The sequence below is a fragment of the Tachysurus fulvidraco genome, chromosome 11, assembly GCF_022655615.1.
Source record: "Tachysurus fulvidraco isolate hzauxx_2018 chromosome 11, HZAU_PFXX_2.0, whole genome shotgun sequence".
Classification (NCBI taxonomy): domain Eukaryota; kingdom Metazoa; phylum Chordata; class Actinopteri; order Siluriformes; family Bagridae; genus Tachysurus; species Tachysurus fulvidraco.
This window is the reverse complement of record NC_062528.1, coordinates 15039328-15067267: the sequence shown is the minus strand read 5'-3', so window position 1 is coordinate 15067267 and position 27940 is coordinate 15039328. Positions and strand designations below refer to the sequence as shown.

At 36.3% G+C, this 27940-nt stretch overlaps 2 protein-coding genes and 1 pseudogene across 4 annotated transcripts; 2 read left to right on the top strand and 1 right to left on the bottom strand.

Annotated features, from left to right (window-relative positions):
- The first annotated feature begins 108 nt into the window (after positions 1 to 108).
- unc119a (unc-119 homolog a (C. elegans)) lies at positions 109 to 13710 on the top strand. 2 transcript variants are annotated; one of them, XM_027148169.2, is made up of 5 exons: positions 109 to 534; positions 10673 to 10786; positions 10948 to 11050; positions 11455 to 11627; positions 12493 to 13710. In XM_027148169.2, exons 1-5 carry the CDS (start codon positions 420 to 422, stop codon positions 12603 to 12605), a joined length of 618 nt encoding a protein of 205 aa, XP_027003970.1. In that variant the 5' UTR covers positions 109 to 419; the 3' UTR covers positions 12606 to 13710. The 2 variants fall into 2 exon arrangements, with proteins under 2 accessions (XP_027003970.1, XP_027003971.1); XM_027148170.2 differs by having other exon boundaries at positions 467 to 600.
- Positions 9856 to 9950, top strand: LOC113643777 (annotated as a pseudogene).
- Positions 13711 to 14343: 633 nt separating the features above from the next.
- foxn1 (forkhead box N1) lies at positions 14344 to 27665 on the bottom strand. 2 transcript variants are annotated; one of them, XM_027148167.2, is made up of 11 exons: positions 27429 to 27665; positions 24899 to 24977; positions 22423 to 22573; positions 21982 to 22110; positions 21043 to 21378; positions 19990 to 20094; positions 19122 to 19249; positions 18100 to 18196; positions 16586 to 16793; positions 15619 to 16056; positions 14344 to 14836 (listed from the first exon to the last, which is right to left on the bottom strand). In XM_027148167.2, the coding sequence occupies exons 3-11, from the start codon at positions 22426 to 22428 to the stop codon at positions 14550 to 14552; spliced, it is 1734 nt and encodes a 577-aa protein (XP_027003968.2). In that variant the 5' UTR covers positions 22429 to 22573; positions 24899 to 24977; positions 27429 to 27665; the 3' UTR covers positions 14344 to 14549. The 2 variants fall into 2 exon arrangements, with proteins under 2 accessions (XP_027003968.2, XP_047676786.1); XM_047820830.1 differs by lacking the exon at positions 22423 to 22573.
- Between the last annotated feature and the right edge of the window lie 275 nt (positions 27666 to 27940).

The window sequence follows — 27940 nt, the reverse complement described above, 5'->3', positions numbered from 1 at the left end:
GCCTGAACCAAATAACGTCCAATCACAAATCGATATGGAAAATATCACCCAATCACTACAGCCAGTGAGTATTGGAGGCGGGATAAATCCACTCTTAACCCCGTAAGTGGATGAGGAGAAAATGCACAGCGTTAGTGTTACAAAAGCCGGTGTTGCCAGATTGGACGTCTGAACTCGGACTTGAGTCGTTTGGATTTGCATCATGTAAACATGGTGTTTCGTTGGTAGACTCACTAATACTAATACTACTGAATATTTCTGTTAATCCCGGATTACAGACAAATACTCCATAAAATACATTTATCACAATCTGGCAACCCGTGTTGACCGTTGGTAAAGTAAATCAAGCGGATGATCTGATCCATACGGCTTTATACCGCACACACACACACACACTGCACCCGGAGAAGAATTGGGCAATGAGAGTGAAACAGGGGGCCGAGGGAGGACAGCCGTGTAGTACAGAAGATGAGCTGCTGGAGAAGCCCGTGATAACGCCGGAGGACGTCCTCGGCCTGCAGAGGATCACCGACAGTAAGTGTGGCAGCTAAAACAACTCTAATCTCACTCCTGGGCTCGGACACTTCCCTTCAGTAGCAGGTTAAAAAGCTTATTTACAGGAATTAAACATATAAGTGTGTGACCGTTTTAGCTATCGCTTTATACAAACAAACCTTTTAGCTGTCAAGCTTGTAAACAGCCTTTAAACTGGACGCACGGAAGTGACGTCAGACTCAAACGGTCCTCCGGGTCTCAGTAGTATATTATAGTGTATTGGTAATAAATACTGTTTGTGTTACACATGAACAGTCAGGAATACACTCAGTTTCTTAGGTAAAGAAAAAAATAGGTAATATAAAAAATTATATACAACAAAAAAGAGGATTTTTTTTCCTTAGAGTCCAGGATTTTTGTGGGATTTGTATGTGGGAGATTTTATATATATATATATATATATATATATATATATATATATATATATATATATCAGAGAGAGAGAGAGAGAGAGAGAGAGAGAGAGAGAGAGAGATTGATTTGTGGCATATATGTGACTTTTTTTCTTTTTTTTTTAAGAAATGACTAATCATGACATGACAGATGAAAATGTCAGCAGTAATTTGTAACTGTACTGCAACAGCTATATATGGTTGAAATGACAATAGAAGCTCTTGACTTGACTGAACACTTTAGTGTGCATCAGCATACAGTAAGTCAAATTAATTCAGAATAATCTACACTGCTCTATACAGGGTTTTATGTAGACTATTACAAATTTTAAATGTGCTCAAGTTAGAGTTAATTCCCCTTAAACATCAGCTCAAGCATGTGCACACCGGGTTTAAAGATAAACCTTACATGAAAGTGATTTCTAATGACACAGCAGTCAGGTTTTGTTCTGACATGGAGGTGCTCATTAAACCACAAGGCACCCAGCACTTGCATGAATAAACCACGACATGTTTCAGTTTGAAATCGTGTTGATTACTCAACTTTAGATAAGCTAATAACACAGGAACCCTGCTGTGTAGAGCACTTAACACCCTTAAGCCTTATTATTAATCTTTACTATTGATGATATTTATTTTGTTTGTTAACCAAACTATCAACGAAGCTACATGATTGATGAGTTGTATGGGAGGTACGTGATGCTGAAATTGTGGCAAATTAGGTTTTTAAGTTCAGAGGAGCTCTAAGAAATCAGATTAGAAAATTAGTTTTTTACAGCATAATAAATCTTTTTTTGTGGTTTACTTGTGTGGTGGTGTGTTAGCAAGTGTGTTAGTTTAGTAGTTAAGGTGTTGGACTACTAATCGGAAGATTGAGAGGTTGAATCTCTGGTCCCCCAAGCTTCCATTGCTGGGTCCCTGAGCAAGGCCCCAAGAAGAATAAAAAAAATAAAACAGAATGAAACAGAATAAAAAAAATGAAAGTTTAAATTTGAGTTATGTCTAACATCTTTTCCTAACTAGCAAGCCTGAGGAGACGGTGGCAAGGAAAAAACTCCCTGAGATGAAAAGATTTTCTTGGATATCAGCAAACATATTTCTGTACAATATTCGGTAACAATTTTGTATGTTGCATGTTGGCGCAGCAGTTAGCATTGCCATTACCTCACAGTTCAGCCCTGAGCTTAGTTCACTGTGTGAAATTTTGGTTGTGTTTCCTGCCAAAAACAAACCACTAATGTAGGTGGATTGTCTATACTGTATCTGCCCTAGGTGTGAATGTGTGTATGCATGGTGTCCTATGATAAACTGGCTTCTCATCCAGAGTGTTTTCGTGCATTGTTTCCATTGTTTTTTGGCATTGGCTTTAGCTCTTATTTGTCCCTGAACAGTTACTGGAGATGCATGAATGAACTTTCTGATATAGCTTTTGAAGGATTAAAATGCATTGATTCACTGATGCTGACTAAACTTTGATTTATTCATGCATTTTTTTCATCAATTAATCTAAACTAATTGAATTAATTAAATAGGAAAAAATTCCATAATTTAAGGAAAAAGGTTAACATTTCTCATTTGTGAATGTTTTCTCATATTGGTGTTTTCATTATGGAACCTTTTTTTTACCGTCTTTGCTTTGGCTTTTGGCCCAAGTTTAATTAAAGAAGTTATATGTCTAATTCCAGGTCTCAGCATTTGAGTAACATGCTAAGAAGATCAGGATTAGACTGAGCACAAAATCAGTTAATCTTACTTGCCATACAAGCAGATTCTGCATTTATCCTTTACAGATGCTACACGTATAAATCACACCACCTCATATTTAATATTTAACTGCTGTATAAATATTGTGATGACCTTTTATAGTGTGTATTGCATACAGTACATACTGGATGCAGACATTGTGGAGTCTTCATGTAAATTCAAGCCACCCTGTTTATACTTGCCTAAATTCATGACGTTTACTTGAGGAGAATCTTATCCTGGTGCTTCTATATAGTTCTTTCAGCAGGTAATGTTTGTATCTGTACATTTTTGGCAACAAGATTAAGAGAGTTTTTTAATTAAACTGCTCTTTATTAACTCCAAAACACAGAACAGAAATTCATATGAATATTTGTCATATTTTTTTAACTGAGCTCAGCGATGTGTTGTTAGTTTCATAGTCAGAGCAACATACTGGCCACCAGAGGACCACGCTTTGGTCTCTATACATAGACTATGGAAAATGTTGTGCAGGGCTGTTGTTAAGGTGCATGTAGTGTCTAATATTATATAATCTAAAAGGGTGACCAATTAAAAAGCAGCTGTAACAGCACTTCGGTGCATAAGTTTTGATGATGGATCTGGGAAGTGCCATCTAGCTTTTTAATTAGATTAGGTTCTAGTGTCTGTGAAGGACATATCATGCATTTTATTTCTGTCCTCATCAAACCATTCAGTGACCCCGGGGGGTGGGGGGTATGGTCATTCTGGGCATGACTGCTCCCATCAGTAGTACATACTGCATGTGATCATTCAGAAGAAATTTGAATTGATTAACAGTGACTCTTTCTTCAAAAAGGGACTAAGTGGATCCTAGTACAGTAATGCCAGTATAATGATCCTGATCCTGCAAAGATGGCAACTAAAAGCAGTGAAATGTCACTATTCTTATTACCAGAGTTGATAGCACAAACAAAATATTAATGCAAACAATCCATTCAATACTTAATAAAAATAACATTTATTGATTTTGTCTTTGTCTTGTGAATATTTGTTTATTAATGACTGCATTCATTGGACACACTGTTTGTAGAGAATACACACATACATGAACTGATTTGATTCAAGTCATCATTACATCATGCATAAAAATGTTGGTGTCCACTTTTGGCATTTAATAATACCATAACTTTTGGTTTACGATGTAGTCATATAATATATAATATAAAACTCTTCTTGTTTTAAATTCTCACTGAGGGCTAAAACCCCAAAGATGAAATCCTACAACCGCCCCTGCTCTTATGCCTACCGAAAATCACTGAAATTTTACTTTTTACTTTTACTTCAAATACTTAAGTACATTAAATATCAGAAAATTACTTTTAAAACTTAAATACAGTATATATCAGATACTTTATGACTTTTACTTGAGTAATATTCTAAAAGGTAACTTTCACTTCTACCAAAGTCTTTTTCTAGTACGGTACTTGTACTTTTACTCAAGTATTGCTTTCTAGCACTTTATACAACACTGCACATGACACAGTGTCACTGTTGAAACCTTTAAAACCGTGATGGCTCAGCTGCATTTGTCTTTGATTTTGTCTCAATTGTTTTGCTTAAAATTTGAAGGTTTCTTTCTATAAAAGAATATGCCAAACTTCTATCTTTCCTATCCTTTTGATTAGGATGACTTTTTAATAGCTTTTTAATTTCTCTAGCAGAGAAGTGAAGTTATGTCTATTTCAGACTGTGAGAATGTTGCATAAAAGCAGGCTATGAACGCCTTTCCTTCCTGTAGGTCAAACCTGCAGCTCATAAGCTCACCACATTACCACTAAAACATATAGCCTATCAATACTGCAATGTTGCTTTAAGCACACGCTTAGTAAGTGGCATCTAGCACCATAAAACACAGATACTAATCCCGAACCTGGAGAGTCTTCACATTTTTAGCATTTAACTTGCTCTAACTTTAGTTAATCCTGAGTTGAAGTAGGTGTGTTTGATCAGTAAAACTATAATGTACAGGACCTGGAAGTTCTCCAAAGCAGGGTTGAGAAGCCTTAAATAATTCTTGAGTTTGTCTCTCAACAGTTCACATCCTGCTTAGAAAAGGTTCCAAGTAAAACCCCTTTAAGAAACTACTCCTGTGACTCATCCAAAGAACCTTCAGGAAACCCTTTTCTCCTAAATTTTAAAGCATTAAGACATCATTCATATGCTACTAGAACAAAAGTAGCTTGTGTTGGAAGCACATTTACAAAACTGGCCTTAGTTCAACTGAAAAGCACTAAACTGCTTGACTTAAGGCAGATTGATGGTTTCGTATCTGCGGTACCTCATCATCCTGTCTTCTTAGTTGGCATGGAACTCCTCAAGTCATGTATTCTTCATTATCTGATATCCTCTCTTTCATAAGAGGGGCAGGTTCTGGCCCGGTCCTTACAGTTCAGATTTATTGACACAGATTGATCAATGGGAATGAGCTTGAAGCAATATTGTCTTTTTTTCTTCTTTATCTCTTTTTCTTTTCCTTTGATAGCATAGACACTCGGTGTGCTCATTTGAATTATTTGACCTGCTGTCTAGATGAATTTCTAGATGGTTTAGTTAATGTCTACCATTATCTAGAATTTTTTTTTAAACTACCTTAAACTGCACTTGGATTGATTAACTGATTTTGGATGAAATAAATCATTGTTTAACAAAACGTAATCACTTAATCTTTTTTTTTTACTTATACCACAGTTGAATCTCAAAACTGATTGATAAGAAGGTTTTGGTTAATTAGTTAGAACAGTGAATCTGACCGTGGTTGTGGCTGTAATGCAGATGTAATGCACGGGCTAATTTTATTGCACTCATTCATGATATTCTATCATTTCTGTAGTTACTAACTCATTAATATGGACTTGACTCTGGACACACCACATATTCTAAAGCTAATAATAAACAATAGGCATATTTTTGAGAAAACAACCAACGCATAATATAAAGACTCAGGTAAACATCTTGGTAAAACATCAGGATTTTTGTATTCTTAACTTCAGGAAAGAAAAACAAAGAAAGGATTGCGAGGAAATGGGCCATAACTTGTCTCACATTTGTTCCGTAACTTTAGATGTAGCTGATGCATGTAGCTTTAGATATAGCTGATGCATCATCCATGAATAAATGAAAAAAACCTAATCCTTAGTAAACTGTATTACGCCACCCAAGCATGGATTATTTTCTTATAACCGTACATTATGTCATTTTTGGGTTTTTGGAAATGTCATTTATGAACGATGCCTGTGATGTATAAAACAGACATTTTTCGTATGCTTGCATCATTATGATGTATTCCTACCTTAAATTCACAGAATTTGCACATTGATGTTTTCATTGATAGAGAAGTGCTTTCAAATTTCTAAGTTTCTCAAGATAAAGGTGCCTGCCAAATGTAGTGAACACCAATGTAAATGTAATCCTGCCTCCGGTGGTTGTTGCTGACTGAGTCATGAACGGAGTGAGACTTGCAGTTTGTTTTAACACAACCACTTTGGTGAAATTAATGCCACATTCTTTTATTTCGCTCTGTAAATCAATTTGACAGCTCTGACTGAAATGTGATTAGAACAAATGGTTAGATCACGTTCATTTAAAACCACCTGTCTAGAAAACACAGACTGCTTTGATTTAAGTCAGAGCCTGTGATTAATTAAGCATGCTTCTTCGTTTGTTTGTTGTAGTAAAATGTCTGTAATAAATGTTTGACACTTAGCAGATAAGCACAGAAAGGTGGAAAGTGTGCTATCGTTTATCTGGCGCTTATGCCAAATCAAACAGAAACAAATTAGGCGTTCCCCACAAGATAATGAATGAAAAAATATTAATGTTTCAAAAAAAGGTGAAGAAGGAAGATCATCAGTATTGCAATTACAAAAGAAAAGTCCAGAAGAGCTAAAATATCCTGGAACAGAGAATCTGGATGTGAAATATGAGGAAATTCTTTAATTTTCTCTTGTTGCTTGAAGACTTTATGAAAAAATATGTTGTTGGATATTTTTGGTTAAGGTGTTTATCAAAGAAATGTGTGTAAAAATAAAGATTTGGTATAAAATGGAGATTTTAGTATCACATAAATGAGCAACCATGGAGCGGTGGAACCCACAGTATCAGGTTCATGAGGCGATTTTATACTGTCTATATCATTTAGCCAAATTTTGATGTACACATTCGGGTAAAAAGAAGCACCGAGCTTTAAAACAATTACTGACACCTTAAACTGAATCCTAAAATGAATTAGAAGCCAATGGGGGAAAGCACCATCCACATAAACTCTGGTTAGATAATATATATCCTACAGCACAGGTAAATGGTGCCTCGTGTTCAGCTCATAGTTTCCTTCGTTTACCTGGAATTTACAGGTGGCTGTAAAAGCAGATACTTAATTTGGATTGGTATCAGAAGGCATGTTGCTAGGTGACTGTATTAGAGGAAATGAAGTGTGGCTGCTGTCAGCATCTATGGGCCAGCCAGACAGGAATAAGTACCAAGACGTCTTGCATCTTACCTCATTCTGTCTGTTTTAGGACACATTGAGGCACCACAGGAGGTTGATAAATCAACCTCATCATGAAGTAATGATGTTTGCATTTAAATTTTCCTTCTATATAATTTGTATTAAAATTTTCAGTACATTTCAAGTCTTAAGTGGAAATAAACTTGATTATTTCTCAGAAAATATTTGTGATGCAAAAACATAGTTCCTGTTATTTTAGAAACTACATTAGGTTTCTGTGTGTCCAGATAAGAAATACAGTCTTTTTTTTTTTTTTTTTCGATTGCAGAATCAAGCTGAAATCAAAATCAAGCTGACATTTTTTGGGGCTTGCCATTTATTCTAAATTACCTCTATTGTGACCCAATTGAAAGCAAAGTGTCAATATTGTCTACTAATGTTTTCCATTAGTGATTAATTTGTGAGAAAAGCTTGATTGAAATCAAAGATTTCAAAACATTCCATCAAGTTCTGTAATTTACTCATGCAATTTATTAACACAACAGCAAACATGTATGAGCCACAGTGGAAATCTCCTATGTATTTTACGTCTTTATACTTGCTGGGGTTTTTACCTTACAGTTTGCTCCTGGACTGAGCTTCAATTTTGTGAATCTTCTCAAAATAAAGCCAAACGCTTATGAGCAGCATACTACACAAATCATCTCCAGAGAAAATAAACCACTCTGTCTTATCATGTAAGGCAGCTGCTCAGAGGACTGATGAAAAGCCTCGGTTGCCATAGAAACAATGTCATGCCCATAACAGTTGTCATGGATATTGATGATGAGATGATTTGCAAGTGTTTTTGTTAAGATCAAATCCTTAAGCCTTGTGTAGGGAAATTGTTCCTTTTTATTTGTTCACCTTGTGTTTTGTTTCTGATATCTTTACACAGACATTTTAAAAATTAACCACAATACGGCTTCACTCGAACACTTTACTTCTTTAGTTATGTGACAGATTTTGCTGTTGCATTGGTATAACTCCCTGACTATTCCTGATTATAAATCCTGAGACTGATGCACTTTAGTTCTTCATTTGCATGGGTTTTCAGACTCCTTCCAACATAAAAATCAACAAATATGTAGAAATTGGGCTTATTTTTTAGCTCGTACAGCTTTTAATTCCTGGGCCTTGCCAGCCACACAACCAAACCCAGTTACGCCATTTAAAAATCTAGATTCAAAATCCTATTATCAGCCTTTTCTTTGTTTTATTTTGATTGAAATTGAGGTGCAATTCCAGTCAAAATCACACAATAGGAAACGATTCTAAATGAAACCCATATTATTGTAGCTGGCATATTTCTAAACACCTTCATTTCACTGAACAATCAATTATAGTCTTCTAGCAATTAATTATAATGAACGATTTTGAGAAAAGTTTAGTTGTATTGCTTCAGCCAGTCATGGCTGGGAGTCTGCAGAGAGCAAAACTGGTCACATTCCCCATCTTGAGTGCATGTATGTGGAAGAAGGTTGATGACACCTTTCTCTCCGTGTGTTCAGCTGTGGCTCAGCTTGAGCAGAAGTTTGTAAAGATGCTGCTGGAGGAAGCACGTATTTCCTTGCACCACACACAGTTTCTGCTAGAGCTGAATCAGCATCTGCTGATGCTAGGATGTGGGTGAAACTTTACAAAATGATGGCAGCTCCTGAAAAGGAAGATTCGTTTTTAGCTTCAGCTTTAGCATGGACTGTATCAAAGTACATTGCTGCAATAATCAGTGTGCCACAAAATATGCAAATGAATTCTAATTCTAAGAAGTTCATGACTGCTTCTTTTTTAGTGTGCATCATGTACTGTAGTACACACTGTGTTAATTACAACAACCAAAGAGATGTTTAAAGCTAGTATAGACAGGCTAGATAAATTTAGCTTGTTTGGTGCCTCCTTTTTGTACCCAGCTCACTCAGAAGGCAGTAAGCCATAATCAAGTAACATTATAAAGCCTGTTTTTCTTGGAGAGGATAATGGAAGAAGTTCTGTTACTATGTCATTGGAATCTCATTTACTGCTGTGTGGTCAGGGGTCATTACACTGCAAATTCCTCAATCACTCGTACTGTGTTCATCCGTGTCAAGCGTTTAAAATAACGGCGTAGGTCTTGACTACCAACATTATGGTGCGTAGAAATGTCTCAAAGCGTAAGTAAACATCACTTTGTGTGTGTGCTAGTGTGTGCTATTTCTAGCATCCCCCTATGTGACCCATGTGAAGATTATAAGCTTCTTAGATTCAGTCTTTAAGGGAGAGCTGACAAGAGCAGAGACATGTGTCTTGGAAGTCTGGCACATTAAAATGTGTCACAGTTTTGATCACTGTCGTTTTCCTGACTTTGTTCTAGGATTCGGATATGAAAAGTAAGGAGTAATGCTCAATTAAGAGTAACATTTTCAATTACATGACACCATATTGAGGTATTGGTATCTATACCAGGAGCACTGGGCCTGAAGCAGGAACACAATCCGGATGAGATTCCAGTCCATTGCTTGGCATCATTCACACAATCATTCATAAACCCATTCACACCTGGAGGCAATTTTGAATATCCAGTCCATTTACCAGCACATTTTGGGGAGGGAGGAGAACCAGAGAGCAAGGGACCACAGGGGAAACACACACTATCTTAATACCCATCTGTTCCTTGCTGTCACATGTTAAACTATGTACTCTTTGAACTTCTGGAGGATTAGCATGGCCCCTGCACAAGGATGACACACAAAACTGTGAAGTGGTACCACATTTATAGGGACTGTGGTGGCTCAAGTAGCTAAAGCTCTGGGTTGTTGTTGAAATGAAGATTGGGGTTCAAGGCCCAGCACCACCAAGCTGCTACTGTTGGGGCCCTGAAATAGGCCCCAGCAGTAGTTTGTCCTTTGTGGAGAACCTATAAGATTTATGTAGGACCATACGACTATGGTTTGCCTTAATATGTCCCAAGTAGGACCATGTAGGAAACATTTAACCAAACCCAGATAAACAGTTTTGTTTTTTCTTTTTGTTTTTTAAGTGTGTGGAAAAAACCCTAAGTACCTTTTGAGGGCAGGTAGTTAATGTATTCAAACTTTGTATTTAATGGTGTGGAACATCCACGAAACAAGTTAGTTCTTGTTATCCTTTAAGTAATAGCAGGTATGAGTATTCATCTTTTCCAATAAAAACATAACTTATGTTACTGAACAAACAGATTTTGTGAATTTGAGAATTTGAACATGCTATGCTATAAAATCAACACAACCCTTTTGTCCTGGTGAACACTTACACTAGCCAGGTACTAATAACTATAACATTACTAGGGCACCAGTACAAGGATCAGTGTTGCATAGTGATGCATTCTAACACTATTATGAGTGATAATTGACTTAATAACTTGCATGATAAAAATTTTGTTAATGACTTTAAATATTTCCTGTAACACTGTTGAAAGAAACTCCTTATATCTCACGGCCGATTCATTTTATTTCCACAGATTACTTGTGTAGTCCAGAGGATAATGTCTATAAGATCGAGTTCACCAGGTTCAAGATCCGCGACATGGAGACGGGGACAGTTCTTTTCGAGATCACTAAGCCTCCTGCTCTGGGTGAGTTTTTGCTGTAGCCCCTGCCTCTCCAGCTCTTCATTCTCTACCCACAAGACCTAGACACTGTGAAAGGCTTGCTCTGATTTCCATATAGATACAGTGCTTAAAAAGCACATTTTAGAATCAGTAGGCAGTAATATCACCTCCTTTGTGCTACACAGAGAGCGCAGACGACAGAAGAAAGGACCTTGACCCCAACGCAGGGCGCTTTGTACGTTACCAGTTCACTCCAGCCTTTCTGCGGCTACGACAAGTCGGAGCTACGTAAGTGCGGGGCACAGGAACCAATAATGGTTCTAGTTGACCCTATTCTGAGCCTGCGATGTGTGCTGTCCATGGCGTCACGTTTCACTGGTTCATTTCTCTGATCAAATCCAAACTGAAAGTGCAGACATTAAAAACATCCCAAGAGGCTAAGGTGATGGCTTCCTGCTAGTTTGTTCTAAATGACTTTTTGAATTTCATACAATTTGATCAATCCATTCATTACATTTTCAGGATATATTACACAAATTTAAGATTTAGTGTAGTAGTGGTGAACAATAACGTTTGAATAAATAAGGTATATGTTGTCTTATTTAAGTTATTAACTAGAAGTCAAATGTCTCAGCACATGGCTAACAAAAATCCTTCCTGAAGTGTAATTATCCTGCTCCCTAACACTGCAGGGTGGAGTTCACAGTAGGAGACATTCCCATTAACAACTTCCGTATGATCGAGAGGCACTACTTCCGAGGACAGCTACTAAAGAGCTTCGACTTTGAGTTTGGTTTCTGTATCCCCAGCAGCAAGAACACATGCGAGCACATCTATGAATTCCCTCCCATCTCTGAGGAGCTCAGTAAGTGCCCTTTCACTTGCACCACCATTTAACCCTATTAGCTTGTTTTCCATGTAAAAGGCCACTAGAGGCCACATTCACAGAATTTTTAACACCTTCTGAAGGGCTGATTTGGGTCCAGTTCTTGTGCATACTAATTATTGTAGTGTAAGAATATCTCACTATCCGGTTAAGTCAGTTGTGTTTGACCCATTACCACACAGACCACTAGTGTCACTATACACTAAATCAAAATACATCAATCATGAAACCTTGTTAAATGTATCAGCTTATTAAAGTCTTAACAGCTTTTCAATGAGGTTTTAAGAAGAAACCTTGCTGGCAGTTGTTTTTGTGAAATCACTGCTTTTTATTTTCACCTATTTTATACTATGCTGTGAGGAAGTTTATTCTAATACAATTACAATCTGAAATCGGTCTGATCCGACAGATATTTCTAACGTAATAAATGAGTAATAAGTGTTTATTCATTCATTTATCTTTACTAATTGTTTTATCCCGGTCAAGATCATGATGTAGCCGGCACTTATCCCAGGATCACTAGGTGTGGGGCAGAAATACAGCCTTTATCCTTAGTGGCTCACCAGTCCATCGGCACATGATGCACATGTTCACACACTCATTCATACACGGGAACAATCTGTTTGCTGATGGAACGAATAATTACTTGGATCCAGAATGTTGAATGATGAAAGAAAAATACATAAAAGTGTACTCCTCAATTAAGTTCAGGTTTTCAGACGGATGTTCATCACAGGATTGTAACAATTAGAAAGATGAACAATGGAGTTTCTTGAATTGCACCTTGTGCTGCTAGTCAGTGTAGATGTCTGATAGCTGATGTTTTCCTCACTTGGTTTTATAGTGAAGGAGATGATCCGGTACCCGTACGAGACCCAGTCAGACAGCTTCTACTTTGTGGACAACAAGTTGGTGATGCACAATAAAGCGGATTATTCCTACAGCGGAGGCCCATAGGAGCTTTATCAGAAACATGGACTGAAGAATTAAGGCTCCCAATCCAGTCTTGGAATATTTGTTTGGCAAAAAAACACCCCATCCTCAGGGTTTGTGTGTGTGTGTGTGTGTGTGTGTGTGTGTGTGTGTGTGTACTGAAAAGTTGAACCTGCTGACCCTCATATTATGTTATTCCTAGAACAGTTTTTATTTATGTTTATTGGCTAGAACGGAGTGTGTGCCTGCATGTATGTGAGTGTATAGTTGTGTATACATTCATGTGCATTAATAGGTTGCATGACACGTCTTTTGTTTGTGCTCTTGTGTGTTGTGTGTACTAAATTTTAGATGCCGTTCATTCTCTCAATATGCACTCTTTACTTCAGTATGTAGTAGGGACACACTGATACCATTCTGAGTTTTTATTCATTTTTTTTTTATATTTATCAATAATGAAACAGAAAAGAGTAACCTACTTGGAATTACACAAACCAGTATGTGGCACAGAATGTGACACTTAACTCTGTTGAAAGTGAGTAAGGTTTTAGTAAGCTGATCTTCAAGAATGATCTATTGAGTTTTTCAAGAGCTGTTATTTTCACTCACCTAGTGGTTTCTGTAGACATTCTTTTCACTATGCTTAAATCACTTTTTTTGCAAATATGAATACGAGTAAATGTGCTTGGTATTAGAACGATATCTGGTATCAATATATCCCTAGTGTATAGTTTTGAGGTGACACATACATAACATTTATAAACTTTCCCTACTGTGTAGTTTTGGAACCGTGTGTGTGTGTGTGTGTGTGTGTGTGTGTGTGTGTGTGTGTGTGTGTGTGTGTGTGTGTGTGTGTGTGTGTGCACGAGTATAAGATCTGTGTATAAGCTCTGTGCAGTTACTGATTGAGTTCAAAGGGTTAACCTTCTGCCCTTAGACCCTTTTTTTTAAATGGATGATTTGGTCGATCATTGATTTATTTATGCTCTTTATCTGAAGTATATTTTTTAATAGGCATGTAAAAAGATTCAGAGAGAGATCTATATTAAGTGTTAGATGTGTTTATTAATGTTATCATTGTTGACTCTATATTCTTGAAATAAATATTGTTTCTTTATTAAATGCTCCACACCACTGAGAAACGATCATTTACCAAGAAGATTAAGGAAGAGTACACAGACTGAATTTCAATTTACTTTTCACACTTTTATTAGAACATAAATTTCCCCACTGCTCTGGTTAATAGCTCTTGCAAAATCGACAGAGATTTTGTGTTAAAAACACTGAACCATTTCCTCCTAAAGGCATCTAGTCTCATAAAACACATGAGAACCCACAGTTCATTCTGCTGTTGTTGACATGCACACTGTTGGTACATGCTGTGCTGCTGCCAGTGTGTGGTAGCCTTGGCATATTGAAGGAGCTCTCTACTGCCACCCTGTGCAAAAAAACAGCACTGGAATAAACTCTTAATCCAGGAGATAAAATGTTATCTGGATTATCAACACTGCTGTAAAAATCAGCATGTCTAAAGCAAAAGCAATCTACTAAGGAGAGAATGACTGACAGGAGAGATGGGGATGAAAATATGTTTTTTGATGAATGGCTTATTTCATGTAGACTGGTTTAGCGGTTTAGTAGAAATTTCTGCTATCAGACAAGAGATGAAACCCATCACAGCCGACAAATGTGGTGCAAAATATTTTTTAGTAATGTAACTTGATAACCAGTGCTAAGGTTATGCAAAAACACGCATCTTCAGTGACAGTCTGGATAAGCTTTATTTCACACAGCATTTAGTTAATGCACTGCCTTATCAAACTGGTATGTAACTGGTTATAAGCAAAACATTTTTCAAAAAGAAAGCAAAACTAAAAGAAAGGTTTTGGGTCCAACTGTTTTTCAGCATACAATTTCACTGATTATTATGTTTAGTGTAGAACAGGTTTTGTCATGTAAAACAGCACTTCAGAGCAGAGCGATTGGAGGATTTGTCATGGAGGAATGGAGACCTGGCATGCTGTCTGTGCCGGTGAAGTCGCTTGAACACAGTCCAGTGATGTAGATGTCAGAAACACTCGCCTGCAGCGCTGCTGCTGATCCAGATGTGTTCACCTCCTCACTTCGTGAACCGCAGCCCTTCCCACAATCACTGACATGATCAGGGCTGAGCTGCTCAGATGTGATGGACATGTCCATGAGAGTCAGAGAGTCTGAAGCCAAACTGTCATTCCTAAGCTCCTCCCAGAGACAACCTGCAGAGAGTAATATGACATGTCAGATTGTATATTAACAAACTTGAATAAATCCCTTATCCAGAGCAACTTAAATTTATACAAGTGAACAGTTAGAATTTAAAGGCCTTGCTCAAGGGCCCAGCAGTGGCAGCTTAGCAGTATTGGACTTTAAACTCACAACCTTCTGATCAGTAGTCTAACACCTTAACCACTGACCTACCACATTCCTGATGTTCTACCCCTATTACTAATATCTCTCTGGTATTATTCTTTAGATAGTTAAAGGTTTATACCACTTTTTTATTCTAGATTTAATCAAGACTTCTCAGTACACATAGAATCATCTAATATAGACACTTAACCATGAAGGTTCCAATAACTAAAATTAACTAAACAATAAACAACTGTATGTGGTTGGCATATTTTACACATTATACAGACTAATCCCTATTTCTGTTACAAGTTCAAATTCAGTTCATTTGGATTATACAGATACAATCTATGACATGTTCCATTTATTACAGGCTGGATGTTGAGCCTGTATTACAAACTCTGTTCTATATTTTCATGGCCCACTGCATTTAGAAATAATGTGTTTTTTCTATAATCAATATATTTTGATATATTGACACAGACAGGAGCTGGAGGTCAGGATCAGACCCTGGAACTGCTTCATTATGCCGACATAATGACTTTTTGGTGGTATCCATACCCTTAGAGAAACATTCAAATGAAAATATTTTCCCTCCAAGAATGGCTTAGAGAGTATGTTTTGTCTAGTTGAATATCTGACTTACTACCGTGGAGTTGCAGGTCTGTTAAGCTTGGATTTAGCATGTCTATGTCGCTACTCAGGTCCCCCTCCATGAGGAGCTCCTGCATGCTTCCCAAAGCACTGTGGCTGGCCTGCTGTGCAGCACTGTAGCTCGGTGGTGTGTGTGCAGGTAAAGGTGAGTCCAGGCTGCCAGTCCTAGGTGGCAACTGTGTGCTGGGTTGCTGGGGGATGGAGGGGTAAAATGAGAAACCTGGGGGACAAGAGGGCAGGTATGGGACCTGCTGGGAGACAGTTTGTGATGGTAAACTATAATAACTGTAGTAGGGTCTTCCTTGGTGAGTCTTGGTGGTGTATGGAGGAGGCAGGCTGACTTTGTGGAAATGATTGTGTGTGTGGTTGTTGAGTTGGGCAGAGATGGACCTGGGCTTCTCTTGTCTATCACCCAGAAGATGATCCAGTAACTCTGTAAGATTGACAGAGGAGATTGATTTGGAATGTGTACAAAAGTTATTTAACTTTTCTGAATAATTTTATACAAACAGACATCACTTGCGTGAAAGTGTACGTGTGTAAAGAATTGAATTAATCAAAACATGATACAGTAAGTGGCATTTAATTTGCAAGACTATAAAACATTGCATGTACATAAATACACGGGATTGTATTAAATCATTAGAAACTTATAGAATTATTCTGAAACTGCTGATTTGATGGGATTTTCATGCAGAAGAGTAGAAGACCACATCACGTTCACCTGCTGTCAGCTCATAACATGAATCTGAGGCAACATTGAGTACATACTCTCTATCATTGGATATTATCTAGTGTTTTTCCAGGCTTCAGCTGTCCCATTACAGTGAGCCTACACCCACTGTATTGGTGTTCCTTATAAAGTGTCAAGCATATTTTCTTTCAAAGGAAAAGTAATAAAGTAACCCTGTTATTAATAATAACCCGTGTTGTTTACCTTTTATTAGCTTAGCTGTGCTCACCTGGTCTGGCCATGCTCCTTCGCACTGTCACAGGATCCTTCCTCCTCCACTTCTGGAGCTCTTCTTGCATCTTCTCCACTTTGGCTGGGTTGAGAGCCCACAAGCAGCCCTTCCGTGAAGAGTTACCCTTCTTGTTCTCAACTTTCTCAAAGCACTTGTTCAAGGATAGGTTGTGACGAATGGAGTTCTTCCAGCCATCAGGTGCTGTCTGATCAAACAAAAATGAAATTTAAGACTGAGAAGAATATTGGCTGTGTACATGCAGGACATACAATTATGTAAAGGTACAAACCCTTTCAATGGCTCAAGTCTTTGGAAAAGTAGTGTCTGTAAAGTGCTTGAAAAACTTTACAATGTCTAATTCTAAGAAAAGTCATGGTTTGACATATTGGTGTACAGTAAAAGTAACTGTTCATCATTTTTTATCAAGTTTACGCAAACAATTTTCACTTTCTTTTATAACGATCCAACCTGCAATGGTTTCAGGGCAGATTTAGTTTGACAACCAAAAGACAACTTGAGATAATACATAAGGAATTTAACCTCTGCATCAATTTAACTTATGCCTGCAGACTGTTCGTGACTGTTGATTGGCAGCTCCTAGGAAAAATACTCAAATGTGTCATCATGAGGCATGTCAACTATTTAGTAAAGATGCACAGAACATAAATATAATCTAATATAATACTGTGCTATAAAGAAGACTACTTAATAAAGTGTAAGTATTGACATCACATAAGAATGTGCCTTTCACACAGAAGAGTAATATTATGTCATTCACACACTAAGTCAAAATTAAAACAAACATACTATGACTTCTACAAATCCACCCATTGTCTTGAAAGGTATTTCATCTTTCTGCCTTACTTGAGGTAACCTGTGTGATGTGTATATGCCTCAGCTGCTCCTTACTGTAAAGTCAGTGTCTACTCATGATCTGAACTTGTGTTTCACACGCATGGCAACCAACACAGGGTCATGCTAATCTCTTCATTAGATAAGGCTGTTAGAAGCCAAACCCAGTCGGCAGGTGAAGGCATAGAAATCAAGCTATAACTGGTATAGCCCAAGGCAGCTCCAGCTCAGAGCTCCACTTGGGTTTGTGATTCGCCATCATTGATGCAACCACTCTACCAGCTGTCCCTCCTCCCGCCCACCAGAGGGAACCATAATTTCTGGTTTTTGTTTTTTTTTTTAATTTCCCAAATGTGTTTTTTGCCTATCGATATTGGACTGTCTGCTCTGGGTCACTAATAAACCCCTCTCATGGATTAAACACCAATTGCTTCTTCGAATCCCTCACAATTGATCATGACTGGGACTTTGCCAGGTTAATGTCCCCAGGAGGTTTTCCAGGCAGTAGTATCTAGTGTATCACTTTCAGAAAGAAATGTATTTTTTTCCATGAATGCAAACGTGTGTCAGAATTGAAAATAAGTACGAGATCCTTCTGTAACATAATCCTGGGACAGAGCAGTGTTGCAGGAGTTAAGAAATTAAGCCTATGAAAGTACCTTGAAGTAGGGGAAGTGCTCTGTCATGAAACTGTAGATCTCACTCACAGGGAGGCTCCCAGTCCTGCTATTCCTCAGAGCCATGAAAATAAGAATGCTAAAATAAATTAGGAAAAATATATATATATTAATACTTTATCAGTTATTATATTTAAAGTTCTATCTTTCTGGAATTAAGATGTAACATTTTACATTTTAAAAATTAAAAACATTTAAACATTTTAATTAACATTCACTAATTATCTAACATGAACGACTTTAATTAACAACACCATAAGTAACATTAACAAAGTAACTATTACATGCAGTGATTAAATAATAATTAAACTAAATATTCAAATACAAATCTTAAAATTAAATCTACAATAAATTATTAGCTAAGTTAAGTTAGCTAGCAAAATTCAACACCGAGGATGAAACAAGTCTCAATATTTACACACAGAGACCAAATTTCTAAATTTTGTAATTCATTTTCACCATGGATTGAATAAACATGTTAACATTAAAAGAAGTGTATATTAGTCCTTGTGTAAGCCTACTTTTATACTTGGTTAACAGTAGTTATAGTGAATAAATATTAAGTTTAGTTAAGTGACCCCCAACCAAGATAATAATAATAATGCTTGTATAATCAGCTTTTAGAGCCGTCCTTTAGGTGGAATTGCAATTGACTCCACATAACCATATGTAGTAGTAAACAATCTAAAATGTATAATGCAAAAATGTGCATGTATGTACAAATACTGTACAAGTAATCAGAAATTGTAAACTTTAAAATAAAATAAAATAAAACTACATTTCTTTGCTGCAGACAGCTTGAAGGAATTACTACGGGTGTCTCTGAAAAGAAAATAAATTGATGATCGTCTGATCTTTAAAAGTCTGCACTATATGAAAATATAAAAGCTCAGATGTCTTAAACAACGTACAGAGTTCATCACACACCTGCATGCCTCAGGGAGTGATTTTTTAAGGGCAGGTGTGTTACTTCAGCACAGGATGAAGAAGGCTTGTGTGCTTACCTATAGGAGTAGATAGGTTTGGGGTATTGCGGCTGGACTGAACCATCTCGACTGGTTTGTGGGGAGAGGCTTTGGTACGAATAGCGAGAGCTGATTTCTATTCCTCCCGATGAATATTCGTCAGGAAACTGTAAAAAATGCATTCAAATAAATGCCATTTATGGTTGCACTTAACAGTTTTATAAATTGTGAGCTGCACAAGTATAATAAAAGATGCGTTCAGGTCTTGTAGTACATTTCAATTTTAAAATCTATGGCTGAATCACAAAAAGGTTTGCCTAGCTTTTCTACAAAACCACACATACTTTTCCTTAGATACTGTACACATGTTCAGATGCCTCAAAGGCAGTGGTGACTCAATGGTTAAGGCTCTGGTTTGGCAGAAGGGTGAGTATTCAAGCCTGAGCTTTGCCAAGTTGCCACTGTTAGGTCCTAGAGCAAATCCCTTAACCCTCTCTGCTCCAAGGGAGCTCCATCATGCATCAGCCCCTGTTCTGTGACCCTGGCTTCCCAACAAGCTAGGATAAGTAAAGAAAAGAATTCCACTATGCTGTAGAGTGTATGTGACAATTAAAGTCTTCTGCTGTCTTGTACTTTTTTTTTCTTATTTCATTTTCTGTCATTCAGATTATGTAGGAGAACATCTTGCCAGTGTTTTGATTGCAAGTATGAAACACTTCCAAACTATCCTTTTGTTATCCTACGTTGCATTTCTTGTTGACACATGTACAGAGTTCAGCTGCAGGAATGATAAATAAAAATGCATAACTAGAACTGGAACATATCTTTGCACATAAATGGATTTACCTGTACAAACCTATGCATATTGAGCCACACAAAAACGCATACACAAAAACACTCAGTTTACCTGTTGGTGCAGGGAGCTGAGGGTGCTGTATACACTGTGGGTAGATGAGGAGTAACTCGGTGGATCCTCAGGCTTCTGTATCTGATCAGTGCTCTCCTCAGCTCCCTGCCCCCCCCCCCAAAAGCCCATAAGATCATTTGGAAAATGCATACAAAGTAGTTCATTAATGTTAATATTGCCCTATAGAGAAGTTATCTGCAATCACATCTGCCTGTCTAACATTCCTCTACTCAAAGAAGCCTAGCCCCTGGCAATGCAACTGTGCTGGCAAAATTAGATTTCTCAAAGATCTGACAGGCTCATCATCTATCTACCTATGCCTTCCTAAAACTGCTACATTTGTCTTTTTTTTATTATTCAACTTGAACCTTGTCTACTTCAGGGTCATCACTATTAGTGGATTTCCTTTAGGGAGCTATTAGAATGTGTGCTGTGGTGAGCCAATCCAGAATGAATGTTGGTTATTTCGAAAATGCAAAATATCACATGAACGTCTGACCTTGTTATTTTGATGAAAACAATTCTGTATTTATATTAGGATTGAATAATATTCAAATCAAATTAAAAAAAAAATAACAGTCTGGATTGATCTGGATGTTGGCTCTGAGCTAGTAGTTCATTATATAAAGATGATAAGGTTAGAAGACCCACTTTGAGATCTTAAGAGATCTTTAAATCTGCTATTTTCTGTCAACATATATTTGGATGACATTTTTTGCCAACAAAAAACCTTATAAAATGTCCATCTGTGAGTTTTACAATATAAAAAACACCACAGGAGAATAAATCATTCTCCATTTTATGTAACTAGTTTTTGACTAAAATGCTACATATAGTACATTAAACCATAAAATTTACAAATTGTCTTGAAATGACCGACTTTAACATTTTGCAACATATTCATTTTATATGAATGAAAATAAACTATTTTGCAACACACGAGTCCTGCCTCCAGTTGTTTTTCATTCATACTCAATAAGGATCATTCTCTATCCCAAATCATATTCATCTTCAAAAATAAAGAAAAAAAAATCTATCTATTTAACTTCTTACCATAAACATCGAGGACTGTACATTGGTGCTGAGTGAAGTCCAGCTATTCTGCTCTTGTACGTCTGCAATGTCAACATTAACTGGAGTGAGCCATTCAGGTAGTTTACTCTCCCTAAGGCAGCAGTACAGTGAAGATCCCGTGACTTGTCCATCACTGTACTGCCTCCCATAAGGGTGAAAGCGCTTGTCTTTGCCTGATTCGGGCTCCAGATCCGCACAGCTTCCATCAACACTGTGCCTTCTGAAGTGCTCTGCAGCTCCGCTCTTCAACCTGTAGATGATGCTGTCTCTCTGAGAGCTGGAGACAGAGGCTTGTGTGCTGCTGGATTTCAGACACTAGACATGGCACAGCAACATGAATGTGTCACCTTTTTATCCACATATCACTTGATATCTGAGGCTTCTTGATCTTAATCATCAGCAAGCACATCAGTGTACTTTTAGGACCATAATCAGTTCAATATAAAACTTTAAACATCTTTAAAAAAAAAAAAAAAAAAACAGCTTCTAATTTTTTTTCTATTTCAAATCGGAAACATATTTTTCAGCTTTCATATGAGCCAGAAATTTTACTCTGAAACACTGAGAGGGCATCACCTGCTGTCCTAGTTTTACTTTAAAAGACAGTATAAAAATGCAAAGATATGTATGGCCTCTTTATCTGATAATGATTACATTGAAGCATTTGATGTGATATATGAGCTGTCACATATTAATATAGATGAAATAAACCTGACAAGGTTAAATTCAGGCACTGTGCCTCCAGGGCACCTTGTCCTTAGATGGTGCCTTGTGTTGAGGTTCATGGCCTCCTTAAGCTACAGAGGCATTAAGCATGTGCATACTCATGCATGCAGCTGCCTGGCAGCAGTAACCTCTTAGCATACAGGGAGCATCTTAAACAAATTTATTTTTTTACTTGGTTTAGAGAAATCAGACCTGTGACAGTGGCATTTGCAGGCTGGGCGATTCCAGCAGTGCAGCCTGAACGCTTTGTGGTGGGCTGCTGCTGACTGCAGGTGGAAAAGATACTGGATTTGTAGACATCTGTCCCTGATAAGAGCAACCCTACGAAACATAAACCTAGAAATATTTATTATTGCATTTGTTCAGATCAATTCAAAATTCACAACACTGTAACCATTTAATGTATGCAGGAGAATGTCATAATTAACCAGATGCAATAACCTTCTTTGGTCCCATATTATTAACATGACCTTTCTTTGTCTGTCAAGTTCTGCATCTACCTGCTGCTATTTGCATTAAATGAAAAAATGCCATGGGATTGAACTCCTGAGGAACACCTCTACTCCCAGGCTTACTACATAACAACTATAAAGAAGATAGAAAAAACATTCTCCATTGAAACCTTTACATTACCTTCATTGGTGGTGGTGTATTGTATTTAAATCAATTTTGTACACATTGGGTATGTGTATCCTCTCAGAAATAGTGTTGTTAGTCATTACTAACTATTGATGACTGTAGTTGAGTTACTTAAGCAGGGTATCTACCTTTAGTCTGTTACCATCTGTATAAAAAAGAAAAATAATGTAATTAATCTTGAAAATGGCTTTTGCCTTTGCAGTGTATTGAACTGTGATAATCGTTTAAATACTAAGAACACAATATTGATTGCCACAAAAATACATGGTGATTTGAAGATTTGGTGATTTTGGCCTTTTGTGCAAAACATGTACAAGCAACTATTGAAAAAAAAACATTATGTGGGAACCTAATCAATATTTAAGGATTAAATCTTTAAAGTCCTATAAAGTACATTAATATCAGATGCTTTTGAAATTTTGCTCAGATCACTTTCTTATGGGTTACAAAAAATCCTAAATATTCAAGCAAGTGCATTTACAATCCAGTCTCTTAAATCATGTTCACATACTACTAGTTTGTAGTAATTTATATACAATGAATATAATACAATAGTAAAACGTGCTGAAAATACATTGTATGTGAACCGATATACATTATTATACATTATAAGGCCAAAAACACATGATCATTACACCCATAATTTTTTTTTAAAGTAGCTCCAAGACTCTGGAATTCCTGCCTGTTCAGTTTAGGCAAGCAGAATCCCTTAGTGTCTTTCAATCCTCCCTTAAATCTTATTTCTTTAGGGTAGCTTTTACTAGAAATTGATTTTTTTTACCTTACTTGTTTTGATAGCATGTTCTTATTTGGTGTGTTTTTATATCTTACTTATTTTATCGTATTATTTGTATAATTGTATGTTTCCTTTTTCTTCTGTGCAGCGTTTTGAGATGCTACTTTTAAAGGCGCTATAGAAAATAAGTTTTTTATTATTATTATTATTATTATTATTATTATTATTATTATTATTATTATTATTATTATTATTATAATAAATCCAGATTTAGGCCCACTTTGCTCTTATAATAAGTTTATTATATATGATTGTGAGGATTTGTGTTCATTCAGGCACAAGAGTATTAGTGGCATAAAGTACTGATGTGAAGCTTTTAACTTGGTGGCAACAGTTTGGAAAAGAACCACAAGTGGGTGTGATGGTTAGGTGTCTATTTACATTCAGCCATATATTGTAAGTGACCCAACCTTTGAGTCATGGCTTGTGGAAACACAATATGATCTACACTATTTGCATGTCCAGGTTCAATGCTGTAACCTCACCCAGGGCTCCTTCAATCAATAAGCTTTTTTTAAACTTAATAATATTATATTATATTATATTATATTATATTATATTATATTATATTATATTATATTATATTATATTATATTATATTAGTATGTAATTCCTGAAAAATGTATAATACAGGAATTGAATATGCCTTCATTCACTAAAACAGAATAACAAATATCATGCTTTTTCAATTTTTTAATATTAAATGTATTAAATACAAAACCCAAACACTGCTTATATCAGGACTAGAGATTAAAAAAAAATATGATAATTTTTGAACTTTGAGAAATAGACCAAACAAAAGGCCTTATTAAATAAAAACATTATTAAAAAGAGTTACACAATAATGCTGCAATTCTTGTGCCTAATGCATTTGAGTGTACTGCGATGAACTAAAAGGAAAGCTGGCTATGTCACTTACTTTCAGATAAATTATATTGAATACAGAAAGTGTTATTTCTTTTTCAAGCTTATGCAGAGAAAAAGATAGATGTGTCTTATCAAATTTAACTGCAGACTGCAGTCTTACTGTTTGGCTGAAAATGTATGATGATTTTTCATAAACTTGAAGTAGAAGAACATCACCACATGTCTATAAGCTGTGTTCACACCCACAGTCTTGTGACAAAATACATTTACTAAATTTCCTGTATTTACTTGAGTTGGGTAACATTTTATCAGTCAGTTGCAGTTAAAATTAGTTAGATCAGGGGTTCTCATGCCTTTTCATGTGTTCTCAACCATAACCCATGTATTCAAATATTAGGCTCATAATTAATGTGTAAAATAACATAAAAAATTCATTCATTAAGTCAACTATTCATTAAAGATTTTTGTTCCTGGATTTTAGCAGCAGAACACCACAGATTCTTGATGACATTGTAATTAAACTCATTTAATTCAAGCCAACAATATTAGCTAATTATAAATATAATTATCATTTAAATAACTTTGTTCATCTTAATAATGATTCACACCGCTTATATTTTTCTGCTATTGTCTCTGAGCTGGACTTCAAATCTCTAGATCTGTCAGTTGTTCTTCCCATGTTCATTGTTGTGTAACGTCTTAACAGACACTGATCTTCTTTCTCAAGTAAGCATCTTCACAGTGAAACTGTCTGACTGCAATTTTGCAATGAGGGAATATATATTACTGATTTTAGACTTCTGATACCTGATACACAGAACAAGAAAGACACGTGTCCACAGGTGAGTTACTGGAAATGCTGTCTCCGGTCACTTACAGTAAGAGCCTGAGAGGGGAAAAGAGACTCATTAAAATAACCAACAAACCATGAAGCATTTGTCACAGAAAGGCAAATTTATCTGCAGAATGGAGACAAAGTGAAAGAGAGATGGGCGAGTTGGACTTCATGCAGAACATAGTGACAGTGTAACTGAGACTTGTAGAGGAAGTTGAGACGTCTTTATGCTTTATCTCTTTACAGTAGCTCTGTGACTTAAAAGAAAGCAGTCTGGTGTGTAAAGAGTAAAAGGCTGAGCAGGCAAAATAGCTCACGTCCTGCTTGAGTTAAATGATATCTGATCCATTGTCTATAAGGTCACTTGCTTTAAATTTCAATTTTATTTTATACATTTAGTAGTTTGAGGTTAATCTGTTTAATAATATTTTATCTAACTATATTGTATGAATTCCTGAATTTTGAATCTTTAGAAAAATATCATTAATATGTTTTAAAGTTACTATTTTGAACTTGCCTAATATATGCAGTGTGTTGCAGACCCTATCATGTATCAGTGCACATAGTTGGACTTTAACCACAGTACAAAGTAAATCTTAAAAGTATTTACCTCAGTGATCTCTTGCTTGTTTTATGCATGTCAATGCAACATCCAGTACAGTTTTGATTGACATTTTTAATGGGCTGTGTTTTCCCCTTTAACGTGTCATTCATCATGTCAATAGAATTCTTTTTTTTTACCTCCTCTACACTTCGGCTGTTAGTGTTGCTTTTTGATGTGCAAATCACTGAGAGTGAATGTCATCAGCATCAGAGAAAATGTCTTTCTTTCTACCTGCAGATCTGACTGGTCTGTGGTTCGTCTGTCAGTAAATAATAGTCAAATTACTCTTTCTTACATAATATTGGACGTGTCATGAAATGAAGTATTCTCCGCTGGTGGAAGTGATTTTTCTGGGAATTTTATTCTGCTGTTCCACTTAGACCTTAAATTGAACTATGCATAACATTATATGCACTGTTTACTGTATCATACCAAACACTTGTAAAGCATTTCCAGCACAGAGGGATATCAAACTTTTGTAACATTGTACTTCATAAATCTATATGACAGATGAGTAATCAACTCTTTACCATTTAATATGTCACAAATCATTCATTACTTGCGTGCATCATTTGGCTTTAGAGGTGTAATTTTGTAAACAGTTAAAAACAATAATCTTAGAAAAGAGGGAGCTAAATTGCATAATTTGACAGGATAGTGTTAACTGATTTATGGTTTTATAGGGCAAAGAAAAAGAGGCCCTGGTTATTGCTGTTGTGCTGGCAAGACCTACATGTGTGGAACATGTTTAGCTTTCTCCTTGCTATTAGATCCTGAGATTTCCATTTATGGTTACAGTCCATCGCGTTAAAAAAATGACAAAATGATGCCAAACAAGTTGTTTACACTGTAACACAAAGGCTTTCAACCTCAATGCATTTTATAATACAATACAATACAATAGTGTGAAAAGTTCATCTCTCTGATTATTCCTCAGTTGAATACTATAATTATTTGGTTTGACAGTGTGCAGTATTATATTTAAAATCTCACCTTATTTTGCACATATTTGAGAACATTTATGTGAACGGTTATAGGAGTATATCTTATATTTAATTCATAGTGGCTCAGTGCTTTGTCACGTTACTGGAATGCTACAGTCTCTTTTCTACACATGCATCTACTTGTACACACACACACACACACACACACACACACACACACACACACACACACACACACACACACACACACCTGTGACAAGTGCTCTTTTAAAATTACCAAAAAGAACCAGGATGTTAAAAAAAGATATGTTATCAAGAATTAAACCTCAGTTTAAACATTAGATAATAATCCATATATCAGAATCATAGTAATGCATTGGCATATGCAGCACAAATTTAACATTTGTATATTGTATGCTACAAGAATTAATAGTAAGGGACATGAATGTACAACTGTCTATTATTAATGTAGGGTATGAATAAATTGTGGTTAAAGTCTCATTTTGGGTGATTCTACTGCCCCGATGTCAAGTCTAGAAATTCGTTCTACATCAATGTTACAGCAGCTGTACCTACCGGTGGGTTTGCCCTTCCTGTGCCCTTTTGTGTGACTCAGTTTCCTCATTTTGACTTAACATTTAAGAAATCTTGCAGGAAGCAGATAGAGAAAAAATATTCTATAAAATATTCTACCTGACAACAAGAAGTCCACAAAATAAACACTTACGTAAACATATTCTACAAGGACTGTTTCTCTCAATCTCTCATTATGGAGATTAATATTATGTATAATTAATATATTGATAATATTATATATAATAACAACAACAACATCTGACAGACTGACCAATCATTATTTGTTGTTAAATGAACTATAAATATGAAATAATAAAAACTTTCATGATTATCATGACTTTATCATGCATTTCAAAATCCATCACTGATATCCCTTACCTTATATCAAGTAAATGCCCTCCTGAGATCTTGTTCCATTCAGACTTTCAAACACTTCATCCCATAATAAGCATGTCATTCATAAACACACCCAAAAACATAAACACCCCTTAAAGCAGCTTAGGAAGGGCTCTTGTCCTTCTTTCCCTCTTTTTGCTTAACTCTCTACTCTTAGTCACTGTGCTAAATGATGAAGTTTCAGCTGAAACAGTGTTAATAGATATCTCTCCCTCTGGCTCAGAGCCAAACTACAGGAGCCACACAGCCATAGGAGAGCAAGACCTGCTGCAACAGGTTTCTCAACATGCACGTACACACACACACACACACACACACACACACACACACACACACACACACACACACACACACACACACACACACACACACATATACACATTTTTCTGGATTTTTATATATGACATTGGATATAGCTTTAATCACAATCCCATTACTCTACCTATAAGGCCCTTTACCCAAATGCAGCCTAAGGGGGTCACCTTGCTTAAACA

Bases quoted from the DNA above. Each gene is read 5' to 3' on its own strand.
- unc119a (XM_027148169.2), top strand. From the start codon at position 420: ATGAGAGTGAAACAGGGGGCCGAGGGAGGACAGCCGTGTAGTACAGAA. The intron at 535-10,672 runs GTAAGTGTGGCA...TTATTTCCACAG, and splicing joins CCTGCAGAGGATCACCGACA to ATTACTTGTGTAGTCCAGAG. The intron at 10,787-10,947 runs GTGAGTTTTTGC...TGTGCTACACAG, and splicing joins CACTAAGCCTCCTGCTCTGG to AGAGCGCAGACGACAGAAGA.
- foxn1 (XM_027148167.2), bottom strand. The intron at 20,095-21,042 runs GTAAGAAGTTAA...GGGGGGGGGCAG, and splicing joins TACAGTCCTCGATGTTTATG to GGAGCTGAGGAGAGCACTGA. The intron at 16,057-16,585 runs GTGAGCACAGCT...TCAATCTTACAG, and splicing joins AAGGAGCATGGCCAGACCAG to AGTTACTGGATCATCTTCTG.